Source organism: Antedon bifida, chromosome 8 (assembly GCF_963402885.1).
Source record: "Antedon bifida chromosome 8, ecAntBifi1.1, whole genome shotgun sequence".
Lineage (NCBI taxonomy): Eukaryota > Metazoa > Echinodermata > Crinoidea > Comatulida > Antedonidae > Antedon > Antedon bifida.
In genome coordinates, this window is record NC_136233.1 from 10,099,259 (window position 1) to 10,122,455 (window position 23,197).

The 23,197-nt window shown below is 32.7% G+C and overlaps 1 protein-coding gene across 1 annotated transcript; it reads right to left on the reverse strand.

Annotated features, from left to right (window-relative positions):
* Positions 1-19,972: 19,972 nt before the first annotated feature.
* On the reverse strand, positions 19,973-22,940 carry LOC144850542 (uncharacterized). Its single transcript, XM_078707828.1, has 3 exons — positions 22,883-22,940; positions 22,461-22,540; positions 19,973-22,029 (listed from the first exon to the last, which is right to left on the reverse strand). Exon 3 carries the CDS (start codon positions 21,856-21,858, stop codon positions 20,578-20,580), a length of 1,281 nt encoding a protein of 426 aa, XP_078563954.1. The 5' UTR covers positions 21,859-22,029; positions 22,461-22,540; positions 22,883-22,940; the 3' UTR covers positions 19,973-20,577.
* Positions 22,941-23,197: the final 257 nt, after the last annotated feature.

Below are 23,197 nucleotides of genomic sequence, written 5' to 3' on the forward strand. Positions count from 1 at the left end.
AGGTTTCTACAAGGGGTTCTATTTATAACATAGTTGGAAATGTTCAAATTGAAGGCTCACGATGGACAGGTTTCTACAAGGGGTTCTATTTATAACATAGTTGGAAATTTTCAAATTGAAGGCTCACGATGGACAGGTTTCTACAAGGGGTTCTATTTATAACATAGTTGGAAATTTTCAAATTGAAGGCTCACGATGGACAGGTTTCTACAAGGGGTTCTATTTATAACATAGTTGGAAATTTTCAAATTGAAGGCTCACGATGGACAGGTTTCTACAAGGGGTTCTATTTATAACATAGTTGGAAATTTTCAAATTGAAGGCTCACGATGGACAGGTTTCTACAAGGGGTTCTATTTATAACATAGTTGGAAATTTTCAAATTGAAGGCTCACGATGGACAGGTTTCTACAAGGGGTTCTATTTATAACATAGTTGGAAATGTTCAAATTGAAGACTCACGATGGACAGGTTTCTACAAGGGGTTCTATTTATAAATTATTTGGAAATTTGTACATTGCCTGAGTGATGGTCTCTAGTATTAGCCTACAATGGGTTCTTGTTATAACTTAGTTGGAAATGTTTATATTGAGAGGTCTTTTATACAGTTTACAAGGGTTTCTATTTATAACTTAGTAGGAAATTCTCCACATGAGAAATTCCATAAACAGGTATTTAGTATAGCATACAGGAGGTTCTATTTATATCTTACTTCACAGCATGACAATTGGTACATATTTTCTATTATCCATATCTATAAAAGGAATATTACAGGTTAAGAGCAAAGATCGAACACTTCTATTATGTTATTTCACACGCGATTGCAATTTGTAAATTTCAAACCAAAATGTGTTTAATGTTTTCCAAAATATTTTAGGCCTACTTAATTGTTACTTACTTTACTTTACCAAAAACAAACTTAACAAAATTATATTTACTATAATTTATAATAATAATTTATATTGTTTATTTTTTGTTTAGTCTGAGTTTAGTTGCTTTTGTATATATTATCGCTTTAAATGTATGAATTCCACCATTTCAAAGTCAGAAGACGATACTTTACGTTGTTAATTGTGGCACTCGACAGAATATAATGATATGATTTGATTTGATTTGAATTTATTAAGAAAATCATCTTAAAAATACATACAAAGTGATAACATAATACATTTATAAAAGATTTTCCAGTTTCTTCGACCAGTACTTACAGAGATATGAAGATGCCCTGGTATGTGTGTCAAAGGTCAGAAATGGCATTTCTGATCATTTTTTACTAAAATGCTCCATTAGACGGAATATAAATGCATGCCTTCTGAACATTTTGAAATGTGTAAATGCAAAATGTGTAACAAACAACAAAATATATATTTCGAACAATTTAAAACGAAATTCAAGTGTCTACAACCAGTAGTTACGGAGATACATACATGCCCTGGGTTGTGGGTCAAAGGTCAGAAATGGCATTTCCGATCATTTTTTACTAAAATGTCCCATTAGACTGAATATAAATGTATACCTTCTGATCAATTTGAGGCTAAAATTATCTCGCTGTGACCAGTGGTTGTTGAGATTTAAGGACATATTGGTGTTTGGTCTTAACCTTTCACCCTGACCTTTTGACCTTTCGCCACATTTTCAAAATATGTAACCAAGCCAAAAATTATTGTTTGACCACCCTAAACCAATTTCTGAAGTCAAATTTTCTGGGCCTCAAAGTGCATACGAACGTTAATCTAGCTACTAGAGTATAAGACATGTCGTTTGCAGGAACGATAAATAGACACGGTGGTTTATGTAGTCAACTAAAATTAGCACCCTCGAAATTACTTCCGAAAGAGAAAGTCACAACATGAGTCAAAATGGTTGAGTCAAATTTAAACAAAACCATGTTTTGTATGTTACATTTGGGTTGAGGGATGGGAAAAGGGAACAATTTTTAAATATATTCTTTATCCATTCAGTAACGAAATAATTGTGTTCATCTTTTACAAATAATATACCACTAAACAGTGTCACAAAATGAGTCCAAATATTTGAATCAAATTTACACAAATAAACAATAACAATTAACAAATAATTGTGCTCTTAAAAAAGAAAAAAATAATATTTAGCAAAAGAAGAATAATGATAATACCACCAGGATGCGCAAAAAGGAAGGCAAAATAATTTGGCATTTAATCGCAAAAGAGAAAGTGGTTTCTGAGACGAACGAGAAGAAAAGTAGCTTGTAGCAGATTTGACAATTCATGACCATGTCTCATTAAAGTAATGAATCACATAATACGCAGCAAAATAATGAAACTATACAATTAAATCAGAGTAGAGCACATGTAAATACACTGATAATAGATATTATACCGTAGACCTAATTTTCTCAGTGAGCGGTTTTCTATCAACCTAAATGGGATTTCGAAATATTTAATTCTATTTATAATCTAGTTGGAAATTCTCACCAACCGAACTTTAACACAACAAAACAAATATCGCTGCAGGCTAAGAGCCTATTGAACAGATGCTATTTGAGCTTGTAATTATTCAAAGAGAACTACGATTAACGTGCGGACCAACAGCAAAGGGATCTAATGCTCAATCTGGATTTCTTTGTGTTTGTGAAAAACACAAAGAAGTAAAACTATTATCGGGAAATAAATCATTTTAATAAAGCAATTCTATTATACAGGTTTTTCCTAGTCCTTTACTGATTTTTATAACATACAATAAAGTAAGGTAGTCATTACTTTAATAGCAGAACGCCGAGAAATCATCAGCTATACTTGATTTCCTATTAAAAGAATCACATTTTGTACCGCAAAGCTTTACTTGTGTATTGGCTACCTTACGTTTTTTATTCGCCATGGCAACAAATCGTTACTGGGTAAAAAGTTCAAATACAAATAGTATAGAATATGCTATTAGGCCTATATTTTCCTTTCCGAAATAACATACATGTGTAGCCTATAAACAAGACAAGCTGGAAATGTATCTGTATCGCACCAACATTATCTAAACTAATACGAGTTCGAAAACCAACTAATAGGAATATAGGCCTAAATCTACCTTTATAATTTTGACTGGCAACACCTCTGGATGTGTTTCTATATCGAGAGGGTCTCTGATAGATAATATTAGTCTACACGGTGTTCTATTTATAACATAGTTGGAAATTTTCAAACTAAGAGGGTATGTTTATATTGCGTGAGAGAATTCATGATATACTGTCCCTAGTATTAGCCTACAATGTGTTCTATTTATAAATTAGTTGGAAATTCTCACTTATTTATAATTTACCTCACAGCATGACAATTGGTACATATTGTCTATTATCCGTATCCGTAAAATAAATATTACAGATAAAGATCGAACACCTTCATTTTGAATTTCACAACGCGATTGTAATTCGTTAAATTCAAAATAAAGTTATTTGTTTTCCATTTTTAGGCCTACTTGTTACTTACTTTACTGTATGTTATCGCTAAATGTATGAATTTCACCTTTCCAAAGTCACTCGACTGGATATAATGTAGTTTCAAATTCTTATTTTATGTATTAAACAATTTTTTATTTTATTTTTATTTTATTTTATTCAAACTCATTCAACAGCGGGAAACCCGCCCCTTACAGAATGGAATAAACTATACCATATAAAAATATATATAAATCTTAAAATCTAACAATACAAAATTATACAATTTTACTAATTTTATTACAAAAACAATTATAACGGTCAAAAAAGAGATCAATAGAATTATCTTTAACAACACAATTATTAAAAAGAAGACAAATACGTGAAATAAATCCATTCTTGGTAACATTAACACGACAATACGGCACATAAAGAAGATTACATTTGGAATTACGAGTACGACAACCAACAGCTTTAACATGAAAGGAAAACAAGGAGATAAAATTACAATTGAAACGGGAATTCATACATTTATACAAAAACTGAAGATCGAACATAGAACGACGAGAGACAAGCGAAGGAAGAGAGACAGACAAAGGAGGACAGTGACAAGTAGAATACACAAAACGAACAAAACGATCTTGGACTCTTTGAAGACGGGTACTATGAACAGACGAAAACGAATTAGACACAACACTACAGTATTCAAGATGGGGACGGACAAGAGAAACATATAAATTAATTAAAGTATTAGAATTTTTAAAACACCAGCAATTACGACGTATCATGCCTAACATTCTATTGGCTTTACTAACAGCAGCATCAACTTGAGGAATAAAATTTAAGTTACAGTCGATAATAATACCAAGATCTTTATGACGGTCAATTCTTTCCAAAACATGATTATTAATGCTGTAATCATATTGGATATATTGTCTTTTCTTAGTAATCGTCATAATTTTGCATTTCGGTAAGTTTAAACTCAGCTTCCAGGTGGTGGTCCATCTGAAGAGTGTACCAAGGTCATTTTGAAGGGAAACAGTATCATTAGGGCCATTGATAGTATTAAAGAGTTTAAGATCATCCGCAAAAAGTAAGCAAGAAGAAGAAAGATTAGAAGGGAGAAATTATACCCTTATAAAGATGGAAGTACATTGATCATATATAGTACATGTCTAACGTGGACGGTTTACAATCAGTGGTATACACTGTGCAGGAGCGTTCTATTGAAAAAACATTAACTTACTTTATTAATATTATATACCTTTGAGTGTGTAGAGCCCACAAATGTGAAAAGAATTAACTAAAAATGTGAAAACACATGACCCACAAATGTTATCATTTACATAAAGATTAACACCCTTGAATTTTTCATGGACAAAAAACAAAATCAGCCAATTTTGAAATTTTGTGAGCTGTTCGTTTCCAGCTTACCAATTATAACTCAGATACGACACCAAATCATCTGTGTGACTGATACCAGTAGTTTAAATTTGCTGATGTCTGTATCCATCGGATCTGCAATAAATGATATTAGCGTGTGTCACAGTCAAAATTAATATCAAGCACAAACTTGATGTTTTCAGGAAACTTTCGCATACTGTATTTACTTTTTTTGGGGGTAAAAATTATCGAGACTAGATTTCTTGTGATCTTACGGAAAAAGGCTTACTTACTTACGTCGTAGGCTTACTGTTAGTTGAATTTGGTACTCGAACTGACTCATTTGTTTTTTCTGTTTTTTACCAAAGCTTTTTGGAAATTCACCATATTCAAAAACTCATGATAATAAGAATACTTATTTGGCAAAGTGCAATCTTACCAGAAGCATGGCAAATGCATAGAGGCCCTAATAAATAAACTGCATTTAGTAAAAGTACAATACGTCTACTCCAGGTCAGCAATGCCTGCAACATACATTAGCCTTGATTCCTACAAGCGTACTTTCTGCCACACAGCTCGCGAATTCCACGCGCTGTATAAATGGGACAAGCTACGCGGTTTTCCGCTTACCGTTTTCGCTTGTCTGTGTAAATTGGCCTTTACGATAATCTGTGGCGTTAAAAGTCAAGGTGTTAGACCAAATTCCTAGTGGAAAATCGGCTTTAGGGTACATGCTGTTGACTATCAAATCTTGGATAATTCTTGGTTATTGTACAATATATCGCCATATAAATAAAAATAACACCGGCACCCGATAAGCGGGGAGCTAGATTATTTTCTTTATCACAGTCCCTAAATTCGGTTCATTGGATGCACTTATAAGGTAAATCATGACATCTTGTTATATAAACTTAAACTTCTGTCATGCAATGGTTGACAATTTGTGCATGTTGTCTATAAGGCCTATACATATCTATATTACAGATAAAGACCTAAGATCGAACACTACATTAAACAAATTTCAAAACACGATTGGCGTACTTGTTACTTACTTTACTTTATCAAACAAAATTGTATGGGATATAATTTATAATACCAAAGCAAAGATATTTAATGCTCAATCTGGATTTCTTTGTGTTTGTGAAAAACTACTATATGCCTAAAGGTAAGTAAACTTATATCGTTTTAATAAATAATACTATTAAACAGGTTTTCCTAGTCTGATCAGGGGCAGTCACAGAACTATTTTGGGGGGTGTTGGCCACAAGTCCAGGACCGTAGATAACGAGTTTTTGCCATGGTGAGGCCTATGGCGAAGCGAATTTTGTTAAATGACACCCCTAGATGGCCGGAAATGGTAATCTCGCACGTAAAATTCACGATAAATAGCACCTATAGTTCGCCGGAAACTCTATGTCGGGCTAACAAACAGCAATACCATCGTATCCCACCTATTTTTTTTCGTCGGTAAAACACACGCGACATTTTTACATCAGAGGAAGTCCCCGACAAAGGTAGGCTACTTCCGGTAAGCTAATAAATTCTGGCTATTATAATCAATAAATACAAATTATTTATTATTATTATCAATTAATAATTTAAAAAAGTTAGACAAAAAGTATGAAGCTGAATAACAGCTGGTATAAATTTATTGAGCAAAACGTTAAATTGTATTATTTTGATCAATAAATCAGTAAAACCACAATTTCCAATATTCATTTTCATTTATCCACTATAAACAGTGATCGAAATTTGCAAAAAGAAGCAATTAAACACTGTTATTTCAAAGTTTGGAACGTCCGTAATTACTACGAAAATGTGGCCCAATATTACGGAGATAAATGGGGTACGACGGAAATACTTAAATGATGGGGAATCTCCATGGACAAAGAAACGACCCATATGACGGGGTTGTCCACGAACACAGTGTGTAGTGGCCTTTCGTACCTCCTCTTGACGCACACAAGCAATCCAAACATTCAGAAACTCATTCTGAGCATGTTCAAAAATATATCCACACAAAAAATACACTGACAGCCAGTAAATTGTGCGCGGTATTGTTGAATGCTGGTTAATTTTACGCTGCAGTCAGTCAATTTACATATAGGCTCTTCCAATTGGACTTCTATAACATTATTGGCTATTACATATGATAAAATGGGATCTAAATTTTAATTTAGTGACAGAAAAAAACATTTAGCATGAAATGAAGGGTGTTGCCTGGGTAACTAGTGCAATCCCCTACGTCCGCCCCTGCTGATTTTTATAACATACAGTAAAGTAAGGTAGTCATTAGAAAGTTACTAAAGTAACAACAGAAAGCCGATAATTAATCAACTTTACTTTATTTCCTTTTAAAAGAATCACAATTTGTACCGCAAAACTTGCTTTACTTGCGTATACACATTACGTTTTTATTCGCCATGCCAACAGAATCGTTACTGGGTAACAAGTTTGAATATAAATATAGTATTATGATATTCCTTTCTGAAAAATGTGTAGCCTATAAAAGAGAAAATTTTAAAAATGTTGATAATATAAAGTTTGCGGTACACCACGTACACACATATAGTTCTAAAAAGAACTGTTGAGTTTCTCGGGGAGAGAGAGAGAGTGAGCATGATGGAACTATTTCTAAGGGATTCTATTTATAACTTAGTTGGACTTTTTCACATAGCGCGAGAGAATTCAGGAGAGACTGGTCTCTAGTTTTAGCCTAAAATAGGTTCTATTTATAACTTATTTGGAAATTCTCACATGAGAGAGTCAATAAACAAGTCTCTAGTATTAGCCTACAGGAGGTTCTATTTATAAACTACTTCACAGCATGACAAGTTGTTCATATATTCTATATCAATATCTATAAAAGAAATATTACAGATATAGACCAAAGATCGAACGCCTCCATTTTGTTATTTCACGACTTTATATCGTTAAATTTAAAATAAAAGTGTTTCATGTTTTCGAAAATATTTTACTTATAATTCATAATAATAATGTGTATGTATTATTTACTTTTAATGTTTTCGTTTAGTCTGTTTAGTTGTTTTTGTATATTTTTGGTTATTTTAGACCTACAATATATCGCCATACAAACAAAAATATGGCGAAAACAACGGCACCCCATAAGTGGGAAGCTAGATTATTTTCTTTATCACAGTCCTTCTGTCATCAAATGGTTTTTTACAAGTGTTCGAAGTCAATCTGTCAATATCGGTGGTAAAACATCAAAACCGTTACCCTTGAGCATGGGTGTACCACAGGGTCATTATTTTTTACTAGTGATCTACCACAGTGTATAGGTGATGAATTAAAAAACGATAATTATTTTTATTTTCAAAATTAAATATAAAGTTAATTTACTTTATAAATGGAGTATTTCAGATTCAGATAAATGTGAGTTTTGTAACAATGGTGAAAAAATGAATTACATGTTCTGGTATTGCACAATGTAGTCACATTAAGCGTGTTCTTAGATTTGAAACGATGTTTTACTAGGACATAACAACCTTGGTTGAATGTTATTTGTTGCATCTGTACATACACTATTTACAAAAGAAAAACTGCTCCATTAATTAATATTAAACTAAAATGGAGACAAGAATGCAATATTTTATCGTGTAAGTTACATTCATGCTTAAAAGTGCTTATAATATATATAAATAGTTACGATAATAAATAATATTAAAAATACTATATATATTAAAGAACGGCGGTCACAGTGTATATAGATGAATTTGTATATTTACATGTAAAAATACTTAAAATGTTGAATTACCTATTATAAACACAAATCATGAAAACAAATTAAGTTTTGTTTTAGGATCGAGAAGAGTATGTTCCTATTTTTTCCGTTAATGCTTTTGACACTAAAAAGATATTTAAGTTCTACATGGGAAAGGGTCTGTTTTAAAGAACTCACAATGATTGCTTTCATCTTTCTAAATAAATAGATGCACAAAAAAGGTCTCACAAACGCTTAGAGAAAAGTAAAATAATCAACAATAAGTTTGAAAACAGAATTAAATTGTTTCAACGTTGAAAAAAGGCGTATATTGCAATGGTTATGCATTCAAATGGAATTTTGATGTTAGTAATGCTTATTATTTTTCTTTAGAATGGCTGAACCACAAGTTGAAAATCCTTCAAGTTCTGATGATATTGTAAAAAGTATGTTCGTCATCTATTTACACATTTTAACACGTCTGTCGATTCAAAGATGTCAATAATACGAGTACCAGTGTTTTTAGAAGCCTATCCTATTTTCGGAGTTTCATATTATTAAGAAATACAAACAACTAAGACGTGACAGACGTTTAATTAAGATAAAGTTACCCTTGTAAATAATAATATGGATCTGACGCTATAATTTATAGAAATGATGTTATCGACGTATGTATAACTATAGCTTTTCTTTAATACGAAGTGGGCGTATTTCCGCCAAAAATCCCAATGACAAGGGGTTCCATTAAAAATGATTATGGGCGTGAAGTAAACATTTACTCCTGAATTTATAACGGAAACTTAAGAGGAAAATATTTAAACAACAACAAACACACTTTTTGAGAACCGTGCATTAAAGTACGAGTAGTATACCACAGTGACGGAAATGAATTCGGACACTTGATTCCTTAATTTCTACATGCATTACCGGTATAATACTAATACTTTTTTATCATGCTAGATAGTGACAAAAAAGGAACAAAGCGATATTTCGAGGATGATTCTGTTGGTAAGTTAGGACTTGTTACCTTCTGTAGCTTAATATAACTCGCAAGTGGGGTACACAACGAGAGTACCCCTCCACTATTTTAACATCACAAACAAAATTTTCCTATATTATTAACAAATTTAGGTAGAATATAATCAATTCTTTACATTGTTCATATATTGTTGAATACGACCTAGGGCGGATTGCTATAAAACAGTCTTAACTGGTGGTCTTAACTCCCCGATTAAAGCCGGCTTTATCGGATAGACGGTCTTACTAAAGCCAGAGCTGTTAGACCATTGCTATAAAACAGTCTTAGCTAAGACCTCGTAAAGTAACACATTGAGGGCGTACGGGTAGAATACCATATAAGGCAATGTTCGTCACGCTTGTTCAAATCGCAATCATAAGAGTACGTACATTTCTACGTTCTACGCGAGAAAATCTATTTAGGCCTTTAAGAATAAAATCACCGTTATTATTTGATTTAACACTTAAAATCCTTAAAATTGGTTGTCTTTCACGATAAATAATACTTAAAAGCAACAAAAAGAATAGTGCAAGACTGTTTTAAGACTCCTTTGAGTAGGCTTTAATTTTAAAGACCGCTTACAGGTTAGACCGCGGTATAGCAATGGTCTATAATAAAGACTACGTCACGAATTATAGCCAGCTCGCATTATTTTTTTCCATCCAATTAAGCCAGAAATCATGAATAATTCATTACCTTAATTTTTTCTATTATAAAGAATTGCTAGATAGCTGATCTACTTCCTAAATATACTAAACCTAACCCTCTAAATAATCTCTCTCAACTATTAAAAAAAACATGTTCTTGAAAGACCTCGAACCAAGGGCTCCTTAATAGGTTAAAGTCTTTACCATTAGATCAAACATTTCGGTTGGCAAACGCTGTTTACACACATTTTTTAATCTCTCTGCATCAGAGCCATTATCTTGCAATTCTTTATAATAGAAAATAATTAAGGTAATTAATTATTATTATATATATGGCTCTGCTCTGCATGCTTACATAGCGCCCTCTATAATGTTCAATATTATGTCATAATTATTCTAATGAATTATTCATGATTTCTGGCTTAATTGGATAGGAAAAAAAATAATGCAGCCGACTCAGCGCTAAGACCGTTTATAGACCATTTATAGCAATCCGCCCCTGTTTTCAGTAATTCAGTACTATACATAAAAACGTAGGCCACAATGTTTCAAAAAGAGGAATCATTGGTTTTTTCCCCTTCATTTTTTAAAATTAAATTTCTATTATTTCGGAATTGTTATATCCATCTAAGTGTTGTTTGACTGCATAGAATAATAGATCATCACTGCTAATCTGCCAAGAACTGTTTTTCTTGATTTGTTTTGTTACATTTTGTTTAGTACATACTGTTGTATTTCTGAAATGCAGTATATGACATTAAAGAAAGGAGCAGAAATATGCACACAATCAGCTATGGCGAAGACTAGTAACTTCCACAATTAAAAATTGAATATTTGAATGTTTGACTGAAAAAAAGTTTGTCAATGTAACTTTCACAACAAAAAGAAACATGTAACAGAATATGGTATAATTTTCTAACTTAAAATAAATTGCAAAATCTACTCGAACATTCATTGATGTTATGATCGCTATCATTTTTTGCACTGATGAAAGATTGATTTTAATGATTTTTATTGATTGATTTTATTTGATGATTATTTTTGTAGATTATAAAGCGAAAAGAAGAAAGATTGAAAAAGGAGTCAGTAAGTATGACATGTAGGCCTACACAAACATATATACATATATACAAAATCGAAGCCATCCAGCAATAATTCTGAAATAATGAAATAAGATAATAACCACCACTCGGTTTCTGTATACATTAAACGCACACACAAAGAAATTATTGATAGCAACATTCGTTTTACAAATATTCTGGTTTATCTGTTTCTGAACTATTACTATTACTCACCCAGAACAACTGCCACCCGGACAACATCTAGCTTGACAACCACTCATTGACTATCACCCATTTATCTAGGAATTACCCTAGGAAAATAACTGGCTGTAGTTGTCAATGGAAAGTCCGAGGAGTATTTGTCCTTTGTGGTGGTGTAGTTAAACAAACATAATCCACAATGATTTACATAATAACAATTTAATTTTCAAACATGATTTCGATATTCTTTGTTTGTCATTAAAGATGCTTTAAATTTTAATTATTTTTTCATTTAATAAAATAACTGTGTTGACGTGTATTTAATTATATGATGTGTGATCAAGGCCTTATTATGTTGTAAATAATTGATATATTTTGTTTTGATAATTTAGTTGAAGATAAAGAGTTTTTATGGATTGCCAAGGATCTCAATGACAATGAATACTTCACTTTGGCATTAGAGCTTGGATTTAAATCATGCGAAATGGAAAGATTAGACATTGACTTTGAGAATTCACTCATAAAGAAAATATTTAAAATGCTCGTAAAATGGAGACAAAGAACTGAGGTACCAGGCTCACGAATGAAGCTAGCATCACATCTAGAAGCTATTGGCAAAAAGTATCTCGCTAGCTGTGTGATTGGTAAACCAGTGTTAAAACATTTAATTGTTATATACCGTAAATCTTCTAATAGTAACCCACACTCTAATAGTAACCTCCTTCTAATAGTAACCCGCCTTCTAATAGTAACCCACCTTAAAAGTCAATCTATAATAATAACCCACTACTATAATAGTAACCCCTATGGGTTACTATTAGAGTAGTGGGTTAATATTATTTAAAAAATTATGATGCAGCCGTATTTTGAAAGTTTTGAGTGTTTTTTAGTTTATAAAATAATGTTAGAGTTCAACCAAATGTGTTTATTCGTACTGTTTTATTATTTTGCTATGAGTTGCTGACCGGAAAAGTTGGGGGTGGGTTACTATTTTCAGGTGCCTAATTTAAGATTAGTAATAGTAACCCACTACTCTAATAGTAACCACCTTCTAATAGTAACCCACCCTAAAAATAAATCAAAGAATAATAACACAGGGTTACAATTAGAAGACACACATAACATTTATTTAGATACGTTGTAGGCCTTGATAATTCAATTTCAATTTATTCAGAATAACCTCAAGATGTGGAATAGAAAATTATAATACAAAAACAACACAATTAGGCCTAAAATAAAAAGATAATAAGGAATTACAGTTAAAACGCCCTCATTAAATCAAGCAATCATGGTAATAAAGTTATAAAAATAAATACATACATATAATATACATATTTAAGTTACCGTAATATTTATGATTAATATTGATACTAAACCAATTGACTTTTAAAGCATTTTACATCTCTTTTCAGACAAGACCAAGCCAAACACATTAAAACCCTACCCTGATTTTAAGTTCCAAAATTTGCTGCTTTATGTAGAGGACAACTTCCCAAATCACTTATTAAAAAGAGCAATGAGATTACTTGACGGTAAGATATTTTAATAAATCTATTTAAAAACAAAAGACTCTGTATATTTCAAAACATACTATACAGATTGTAGATGGAGATTGTACAGTAGGCCTAATTATATATAGATTCTGACAAAATCAGAAAAATGAAGTTTATCAGATTTTCAATATAATAAGAAATTGTTGAAAACCAAAATGCTGTTTTCTAAAGAGTGTGACTGATTATGACAATTACTTCTGCTAAGCTAGTTGTTTCGTCAGGCGATTACATAATGTACTAACTTTTTATTTACATACAGTTCCAATCAAGCGACGTAATAAAATGGATTGTCCTGAAAAGTTATTAGAGTATTTACGAGAGTTTCATCTACTTGAAAGAGGAAATATTTGTGTTCTACAATCACTGCTAATAAACTTGAAGCAGCCTGAACTGTATAGAAAAGTAGAAGAATATGGGAAACAAAATGACCATGTTGTGTGCCTTTTTGAAAGTCCAGAATCAGCAGGTAAGTTGAAATAACTCCTGTAATTAAAAAAAAAATTCTCACATTTTTAATGAGTAAACGGATCAAAGACCAAACATGATTAATAAAGGTGGGTGCGGGCCTGAAGTAGAATATAAATAATATTCTCTTCGAGGTGAGTAAAAAGGTATGACCTATGATTCTAACTATATGTCGAAAAAACATTCCCCACCTCTCAAAAACCTAACCAAGTTGAGTAGGCCTACAGTACAATCCTGAAGTGAAATGCAATGATTTTATTTCGTTGTTATTAAATTATACTTATACAGATGATGATTTTACAAGAGTGAAGTTTAAACTCAAATGTAATCCTGGAAACTTAATGCACGATGAGCTAGATGATTTAGTAGCCAAAATCAAAGATCGTTGTAACATAAATTTTGACTGCGTCGTTAAAGGAGTTCAGGAAGGATGTACCTGCATAACATTGGATATTCCAAATGAAAAAATCAATGACATAAGGGATGCAGTACTTTATGACCCTACGACATTAACCGAGCTTGGTATTTTCAAGGTCAACATTGGCGGAAAAGACTATCCTGACTTGTGCTATTTCGATCGTGAGTTCTAATTACCCGTATTTGTGTTTTTTTTCTCATATACGTTTTGAAATATGTTCTTTTTTAACGCTATACAGACATCTAATTAATGAATAGGTGATAGTCTTAATACTTGCACGTTCATGGAATATGACTACTATTGTCATATACAAAATACTGGACATATAAAGTAAATGATAACGAAATATTTTAATCATCATCGTCGCCGCCGTCGTTGTTAGAAAGTAATAGATTGTTTAATCTAACTATAACCAGTCGACATATGTTGCGTGTTATTCCCGTTGCCTTTCCTTGTATCGCCTAAAAGACCGAACCGGACATCGTTTTTGGACGTGCAAACTATTACATTTTATGTTCTATAATAATAATTAATTATGTAAGCATTTTTTTTCCTTGCATTACAGATAATTCTGAAATGATATCGTTTGCCATCAAACCAGAATTAATACAAAACGGTATGATACTTTCTATGACACAAAATATGTAAAATATAATTTAGATTAATTATAATAAAAGCAACAACTAACACACAGATCACAAAAACTAAAAAAAATTACGCCCGAATAGGCCAAGTATCACATTTCTATTATTGTAATAATGTATTTCTTTAGAAATCTCATGTAATGACGTTCCCCAGAAGCAGTGTACAATTGTAGATACCAAGGCCACAGTGTCACAAGGTACGTAAATATATAAATACTTCTTACCAAGCTACTGTGAATTTGTCAAAATGTTCTTACTTATGAAAGAAAAATCTAAATGTAATGTAGTACATAAAAAAAAATAATTATCTCATCTGTAACCCTAAACCACATTTATATTAATATAGAGGTATTTAGTATGTTTTCTGATTCATTGGATACATTCGATAACAAAAGTTTACGCCGATTTATGAAACGGGTTGTAAGATTAAGTTATCAGAACAATGAGCATAGTAACTATATATTTACATGATCTATCTATCAATCAAAATTTAAAGTAAACTGTTTTATGTTTTATAGTACTACAAATAGGCTATACAGTAGTTTGTTTAAGTACAGGCGTTAATGCAATGCATACAGTATAGTATTTTTCTGCCTCTACATGTTGTGAAAAATAATAATGCGGACGTGAATTAAAAAACACGAAATCAAAAGCATACCATAAACCATTGGTAACATACCTTTTGAGGACCATGAATTATGGTATTGTTAGTAGTACCAGGTGACTGGGAGCTTTCGATTTGCGACGACTATTACGATTACTTCATGTTAGTTTATTGTGCGCATGCGAGAATTTTGAGACGTGTGTCCTCGACGACCGAAGACACATTGATTGACCTATACTTGCTTAGTCGTCAGTCCTCGGTCGTGGCAAAAGATCCCTAATAATGAAATTTGAATGACATTTCTACATGAATTAATACTAATATTTTATTATAGGTGGGAGGAAAAGATACCATGGCGTTGATGATTATGATGGTAAGTTGCAGTGGACTTGTTATCTTCTGCTTTATTCAATGTAATGGGGTTAGGGTTAGGTTATTATAATTTAAGAATCAACCTTTATATCACAATTCAATTGATTTCACCAATTTTCCCCAGAGAGGTCCAGTGAAGAAATTGATGAGATGCCTTTTATAACCATTAGGACTAATTAGTTCCCCAAAAGAATACAATTGATCTGACTTTATGAACTTTCCCATTGTTAAACCATTAGAGATTGACGCTATTTAAGTACAGAATTGACTTGCCAATCCATCATCGAAATACCTTAATATACAATTAATTATCTACTCCTAAAAGTTCCTGGATCAACCTAGGACCAATAGTTAAGCTCAGAGATAATGTAATGACATATTATGCTAATGAACAGTAGCCAATATACCCTCAAGTTTTAGAAGAGCCCAGACACACCTCACGGACACTTCTTCGAGCACACACTTTACCGACACTTCCTCAGAAGCACATCTACAGCCACACATCACTAAAGCCCCTTTCTCACAGAGCTGTGTGCCAGGAATATTGCGGGAATATACCATTACTATGCCGGTATGGTTTTCTGTGAGAACGGGTCGTCTTGGCATCATGCCGGCATCGACATGACCTGCTTTAGACCTAGTAATATTCTAGGGATATTCCCCGCAATGCCAGACGGGCATTCTGTGAGAACGTAACGCCGTTATATTCCGGGGTTCCCCGTCGAGGCTTTGACACCTTGCGCGGTCAAGTTTATCACTTTGGCGCCGATTCAATTCAATTAACAATAATAATGTCGAACTGGAGGGATAATGAGATAAGAGAGCTGCTTAAAATAAGGGGACAAGAAGAAATTTGTAGCATAATCTATAGGCTTAGGCTAGGCCATAGCAGCTCTTTGTTGGTGCCTGACCCTTCGTCGCCTTGTAAATTGTACAGCCTTCTAAGGTGTTTTACAGATTGCCGATGACGGCTAATTAATTGCTGTACCTGTATAATATATGCACAATATACTGTACATAGCATGTATTGCATAAATATGCTATAAAGGAAGATAACAATCTGTAACTTAAAATTCGCCGCCATATATCGCTAGACAAAAATAATAACAATAAAGGACGCCCTCAATAATTATTTTGTCAGAGACTTTTTATTGGCCGAATATGCCCGACTCCTTTCTCACAGAAAGCCGGTATATACCGGTTATATTTCCGGCACGATAGTCCGATGAGAATGGGTATATGCCGGTAACGATACTGGCACGACGGCAGCATAGTACCGGTATATTGCAGGCACATCTGTGAGAAAGGGACTCATCAGTATCATTCATCCTCTGTTCCTGAGTATGTATCATTCCTGAGTTTGTATCATTCCTGAATTTGCCTGTTTGTATTTTAATGTGTATTATACCGTATTATCCTGTAGTATATTAAGCACGACTAAATAAACATCTGATATTGCAACCAAGCGAGTAGAGTCTTTAATACAGTCTAAAACATCACACATTATATTACATTAATACAAAAACAATATGCAAAAAAAACAGTTTGTGAATACAACAGCTACATGTTGTACTAATAGAATACGGTTTAATTTTCTAACTTAAATTACGTTACAACATCTTTCATTCTCACAAAATGTTATCATAACCTACTTAACATTCATGTGTCGTCATTATGTTTTGTTGTTACTAGAAAAGTGATTTTATTTTTATTTTTGTAGGAGATAAAGCAAAAAGAAGAAAGTTCACGAAAAGTGTCAGTAAGTATGGCCTAAGATTAAGGTAAAGAGGAAACCCATCCAGCAATAATGTTGAAAAAAAACTAAACTAGAGACACAATAGAACATGAACCCATTCAACCATTGTGTTTATTCATATGACCTTAAAGAATAAGAGATACAATTGTTATCACGCCTAGATCACTCCAGTGTGCCTTCTTCTGACCTTTAGATCACACCAGGGTGCTTTCCTTACCTTAAAGTGTTAATTGTCAAAAACACCAATATCCTCCAACAATGCACTTTCGTCTATGAACATGTCAACTATCTACTTCCAGCTAAACTTTCTTGCAAGTCACAAGTTATTTAGTAGGGAGACCTTCAAATTTCGTTACTTTCTGGGTTTTGCCTCTTTATTATTTATATTTCAATTTGTATTTTGTTTACATTAAAAGAAAAAAAAAAGAAATAAATGTTATTTCAGTATAAATGAATGAATGAATGTCAACAACTATTGATCTACTCTTTGGGACAATCCCTTAAACCCTCTCTTATTTTATGTTGATCCAAACACACTGACCAGTGTATAAAAACTGCGTAATGTACGATCTATTTTATCAAGGCTTAATGTTTTTTTTCAAAAATTAATATTTTTTTCATTAATTAGTTACGGAAGAAGAGTTTTCCACGATTGCCGAGAATCTCAATCCTAATGAATTTACGAATTTGGCATTCAGGCTTGGATTTAACCTAGCCACAGTTCAAGAACTTAACGCTGAGAACAAGGATTCAGATATATTGAAAACAGTGAGCATGCTCGTTAAATGGAGAAACAATTCTGATTTACCAGGTTCAAGAATGATGCTAGCATCACACCTAAAAGCTATGGGCAAAGGTGACCTAGCTAGGTGTGTGATTGGTAAGTAAACAAAGTGTTATTTTCATTATATAATACAATACATAATCAAATGTAGAAGACTGTTGATAATTTGTTACCCTACTAAATCAATTAACTTTCAAAGCATGTTGCATCTTTTTTTAGACAGGACCAAGCCAAACACATCAGAACACATCCCAGACTTTGCGTTCCAGGATTTGCTACTGAATTTAGAGGAGAACTTCCCAAAACACTTATTACAAAGAGCAAAGAGATTGCTAGACGGTAAGACATTGTATTACATTTATTGTAAATAATAACTGTGTATATTTTCAAACAAAATATAAAGTGCAGGCCTAATTGCATACAATTCTATACATTTTTTCCACAAAGGAAAGGAGAATAACCAAACAACTATTCTAAACTCTGCCAAAATAGGATACACCAGGGTGGTCTAAACTGGGAGAGTGCCTCGTTTTTAAAGAGTCTGATTGATCTTGAGTGTAATGGTAATTACTGCTAATCTGTGTCGTTAGGCCTATTACGAAAATTAGTATCTATATTTTTATTTGTATATAGTTCCATCCAATTACTGTAACACAATTGACGATCCTAAAAAGTTGATACAGTATCTTCGAGACTGTCATCTACTTAGTAGAAGAAATGTTTGTGTTCTACAAACACTGCTAATAAAACTGAAATGCAATGGACTGTATAGAAAGGTAGAGGATTATGGACAAAATAATGATTATGTTGTGTGCCTTTTTGAAAGTCAAGCATTACAAGGTAAGTAATAATTAAATAATAATGATCTCAGGTATAATAAGTAAACGGGTTTTATCAGTAAAATGACCAAACATTATTAACAAAGCTGGTTATGATCCATCCTGAAGTAGAATGCAAAGGGAAGTTGTTGAAGCAATAATTTTATAATTAAATAACTCTGAGGTAAGTAAACGGACTAGATTTCTAACTATACAGGGTTCAGAAGAAAAAACACTACAGTCAATCAACCAAGATCGATTAAGATTTGTTTTTATATCATACTATCTAGATGTTGATTTTACAAGAGTTAAGTTTAAACTCAAATGTAGTCCTGGACATTTGAGTCGTGATGAGCTAGATAAATTAGTGGACATCATCAAAGATCGTTTTAACATAAATGTTGACTGCGTCGTTAAAGGAGTGGAGGAAGGATGTACATGCATAACATTAGATATTCCAAATGAAAATATAAATGCCATAAGGGATGCAGTACTTAATGATCCTACGACATTAACGGGGCTTGGTATTTTCAAGGTCAACATTGACGGAGAAGATTATCCTGACTTGTGCTATTTTGATCGTGAGTTCGTATTTGTTTTCTTTTTATAAACGACGTTTTGAATTTGTTCCGGTATAGATGCACATGCTAATTATGCTGTAACTTCATAGGTTTTGTCATACAAAATCTTGGACACATAACAAATTAATTCAATCACAATCATTGTATAATCAAGACAGGTTATTGCTGCATGTTAGGCCTGTTTTCTTTTTTAGACGTAATTCTCTCTTGAAATCATTCATTTAATTAATTCACTTATATAGGCAAAATAAATTATAATAACAATATACAAGGTAGAGTATCAGCAGAACAAGATTACAAGCAACATTCTTAGTTAACATTACAATGTATAAACCTTCATTAAAAGCAGAAACATGAGATCAAAGATTAACAATTCAGTACACACAATTTTTAGATTGTTATATTTTAAATTAATAATTAAACATTTTCTTGTAGTTATAATCATTTATCTTATCTTTCAGATAATTTTCAAAGCATCAAAGCAGTGAAAATAGGTCAACAGAATGGTATGGTACTATACTTTCTAATTTATTAAAAATAAAATATGATAGCTGTTACAATTGTATTAGTTACAATGATTATAATAACGACCCAAATGTACATAGGCTGGCTTAAAGATGTATTGTCCCTTTAAAAAAAAAATTTACTTGAAAAAACTGTAATTTAAAGGAAAAAATAGTCAAATTGGCTGCCAGCCAACTAGTTTTTGGTTGAATATAATCGTTTATTTTGTCATTTTATAACTGAAACATTATTTTTCGAGTTTTTTTCTACGAAAGTGATTAACTTTGTTAAAACTACAAAATGGCCTATTCAAAGTCTGATTTTATTAATCCTCCCATCGACCAGAGTGTCATTGGTCACAACTATCATACTAAGTTTCCTCCATTGTATTTAAGAAACATATGCCTATTCTACAGTCCTCGTTAATTGTTTTTCCGGACCCATTATTGCATTTCGTATTATTGGTAATGTGGGTACACTGGTTATGAACACAAAGAGTGCACAAACTCAACGAACGTGCTATGAAAAATACTAATAGTATTCACAAAAAAAACACCGTTTCGAATTGAAAAAAATCTCTACAAAACAACATACCTATATATTTGAAAATTTTAAAAAGAGCTGCTACTCAATTTTTGAATTTAACGAGATGTTACTACATGTTCAGGCTTCTTATTAGGAGGGTGAAGAAGGTTATGATGTCTTGTCGAGTCACACTTGCCACATTTGGAGTCCTCTCGACGACATTTGTTCGCTGAATGTCCAACTATCAAACACTTGTAACAAAGCCGTTTGTCTCGAGCCACTTTCACACGGTCATCATAACTCATTTGTAAAAACTTAGTACATGCAGTTAACATATGTTCTTCCTCACAATAGAAACAACTTAACTTTCGTTTAGTTTGGATATTATTGGTTTTCACTCTTGGCCTTTCTTTACCGTTATCAGTAGCAAATTTCCCCACACTTCGCCCAAACATGTTGCAAGATACTTCAGCTTTCCTTTCAATAAACTTAATCATATCTACAAATTTCGGTTCTCCCTTCTCTAACAGGTCATGAGCCTTGTCGGCCCATGCGTTCTGCATACGTATGGGTAGCAATGATTGAATCTTTAACAGGGTCGATGTGCTGTTCAGATCATTCAGATAACCCATCTGGCTTAATGTGACTTCACATTTTTTCATAGCACTTACTAAGTTCCATAGTCCTTCACCATCACCATTAGAGATACGTTTCCTATTCAACATCTCTGTGATTAGACCATCTAAAATCATATGTGGCTGACCAAATTGTTTTCTCATTACATTCATGGCAATTTCGTAACCACCAGACTCTAATAATGCACAGCTTTCAATGCAAGCGCGAGCTTTACCCTTACACAGTTGCAATAAATATTGCAATCGAGCGTTGTCATTACTTAATTTAGATGCAACATTGACATTAAAATTATTTATAAACGACCAGTAATTCACAGGATCACCATTAAATTCACTAATGTGAGCCTTGGGCAATTCCAAAGCTAACCTCAAATCAGAAAATTGATTAACCATACCATCATTATTAGAACTAGTACAGGCATTAATGTTACTACTAGATACATTATCCTTATTTACACCTTTCTTAGTAAGAAACTTCCTACCACTATTTCTTGCCTTCCAAAATGACTCTTGGCATTTCTGTATCCACTCTTCCTCAGCCTCGAAGGCATCATCATCCAGGGATGCACACAACGATTGATGTACAGATTCTACCTCACCAAACGCGTCTTCAGATTTCTGCATCAGTTCGACAACAGATTGCCGGTCACTTTCTGGATCGGCCAATGTTGACATTAACATGTTAACGTTTCGCGTCATTAAAGACTTCTTGTTGCGACGAGACGTCCTCAGATCTCTAATCCTCGCTTCGAGTTCAGTCATGACGAGGTTCCACACTTGCTGCTTGAGTCTTTCTTGCTAAATTTAATCACTGTAATGGAATACCGATTCCACTATAGAGGGCGCCACATAAATACACGCAGGTAAACACGGGACTCGTTCAATCTGAATTGCGTTTAAACTTTATTGAATCACACCGCACCGACCTGGTGACTAATGTAAAAATATATAAAAAATGTCAATAAAAGTGAAGAACAATATCATATCAAAATACAACTCCAAACTAGTTGCGGTACAACTCATAACATGTGAAACAAAGATATTCAAATCATCCTTAATACATGAAAGGTAGTTGCAGTAAAGCTGGCAATTAACAATTTAATAATAATTAACGTACAGTATAACCGAAGTAATCATGAACTCATCATAAATTGCATGTTACACTATGCTCAGAATATCTCAGGAGTTACACCAATTCATAATAGCATCACACATGAATGAATAGTTAAAGCCATTTAAAACAGTTACAATCATCATTCTCAGAAATCATGTGTAATCAGCACTGATACTCAATCACATAAATCGTAATCAATTTTAACCTTATATAAACTGTTGATAAAACCATACTGTATTATAATGCTTACTTAAATTATGGCGCAATACTGATCATTAGCAGCAATCACTACTCAAATTCTATTGTTATCGTCTTCACAAATACAATACTCTGTAAATAAATGGTCAACATAATATGAACCCATATGAACAATATAAATCAATCGCAATAATAATACTTGTCATTATTTAATACTGCCTTTCGTTATTATTGAGCATGTTTATTCCTAGGCCTAGCCCAGACAGGCTGTACATACGTTAGGCCGTAAGAAACATTGCATGCTAGCTGACGGAGCCCTATTCAGCTGGTATCATGAAGTTTAGGTCAACAAGTATAATTCTTAAAATACATATTATACAATAATCCTATTATACATGATGGCATCATAACATATCAATTAACTTTATGTAACATAATATCATGAAATATAATAATTCAAAGTAAAGAACATACCCTAAAACACACTGTCATAGGTTCGCGAGTAGTTGCACATCTTGCACGGTTCAAATCTAACCAGCTACTAATTTTAAACATACGCAGAAAAACAAGCTAAAAGACGTCAACACTAGAGGGCATTGACTAAATTAACGAATGCAACTATAGAGGGCAATAAAAGAGTAAACATATAATAATAATGAATTAAATTACATCTACTGTATATGCTGCAAACTATCATCAATCTTTATAATATTTATTGAGTTGCACTTCAAAAAAGTGTACCAACTTTTGAATTCTTTTGGAGTTTTGATGATAGCCGATGTGGAAGGG

Bases quoted from the DNA above. Each gene is read 5' to 3' on its own strand.
- LOC144850542 (XM_078707828.1), bottom strand. From the start codon at position 21,858: ATGACTGAACTCGAAGCGAGGATTAGAGATCTGAGGACGTCTCGTCGC.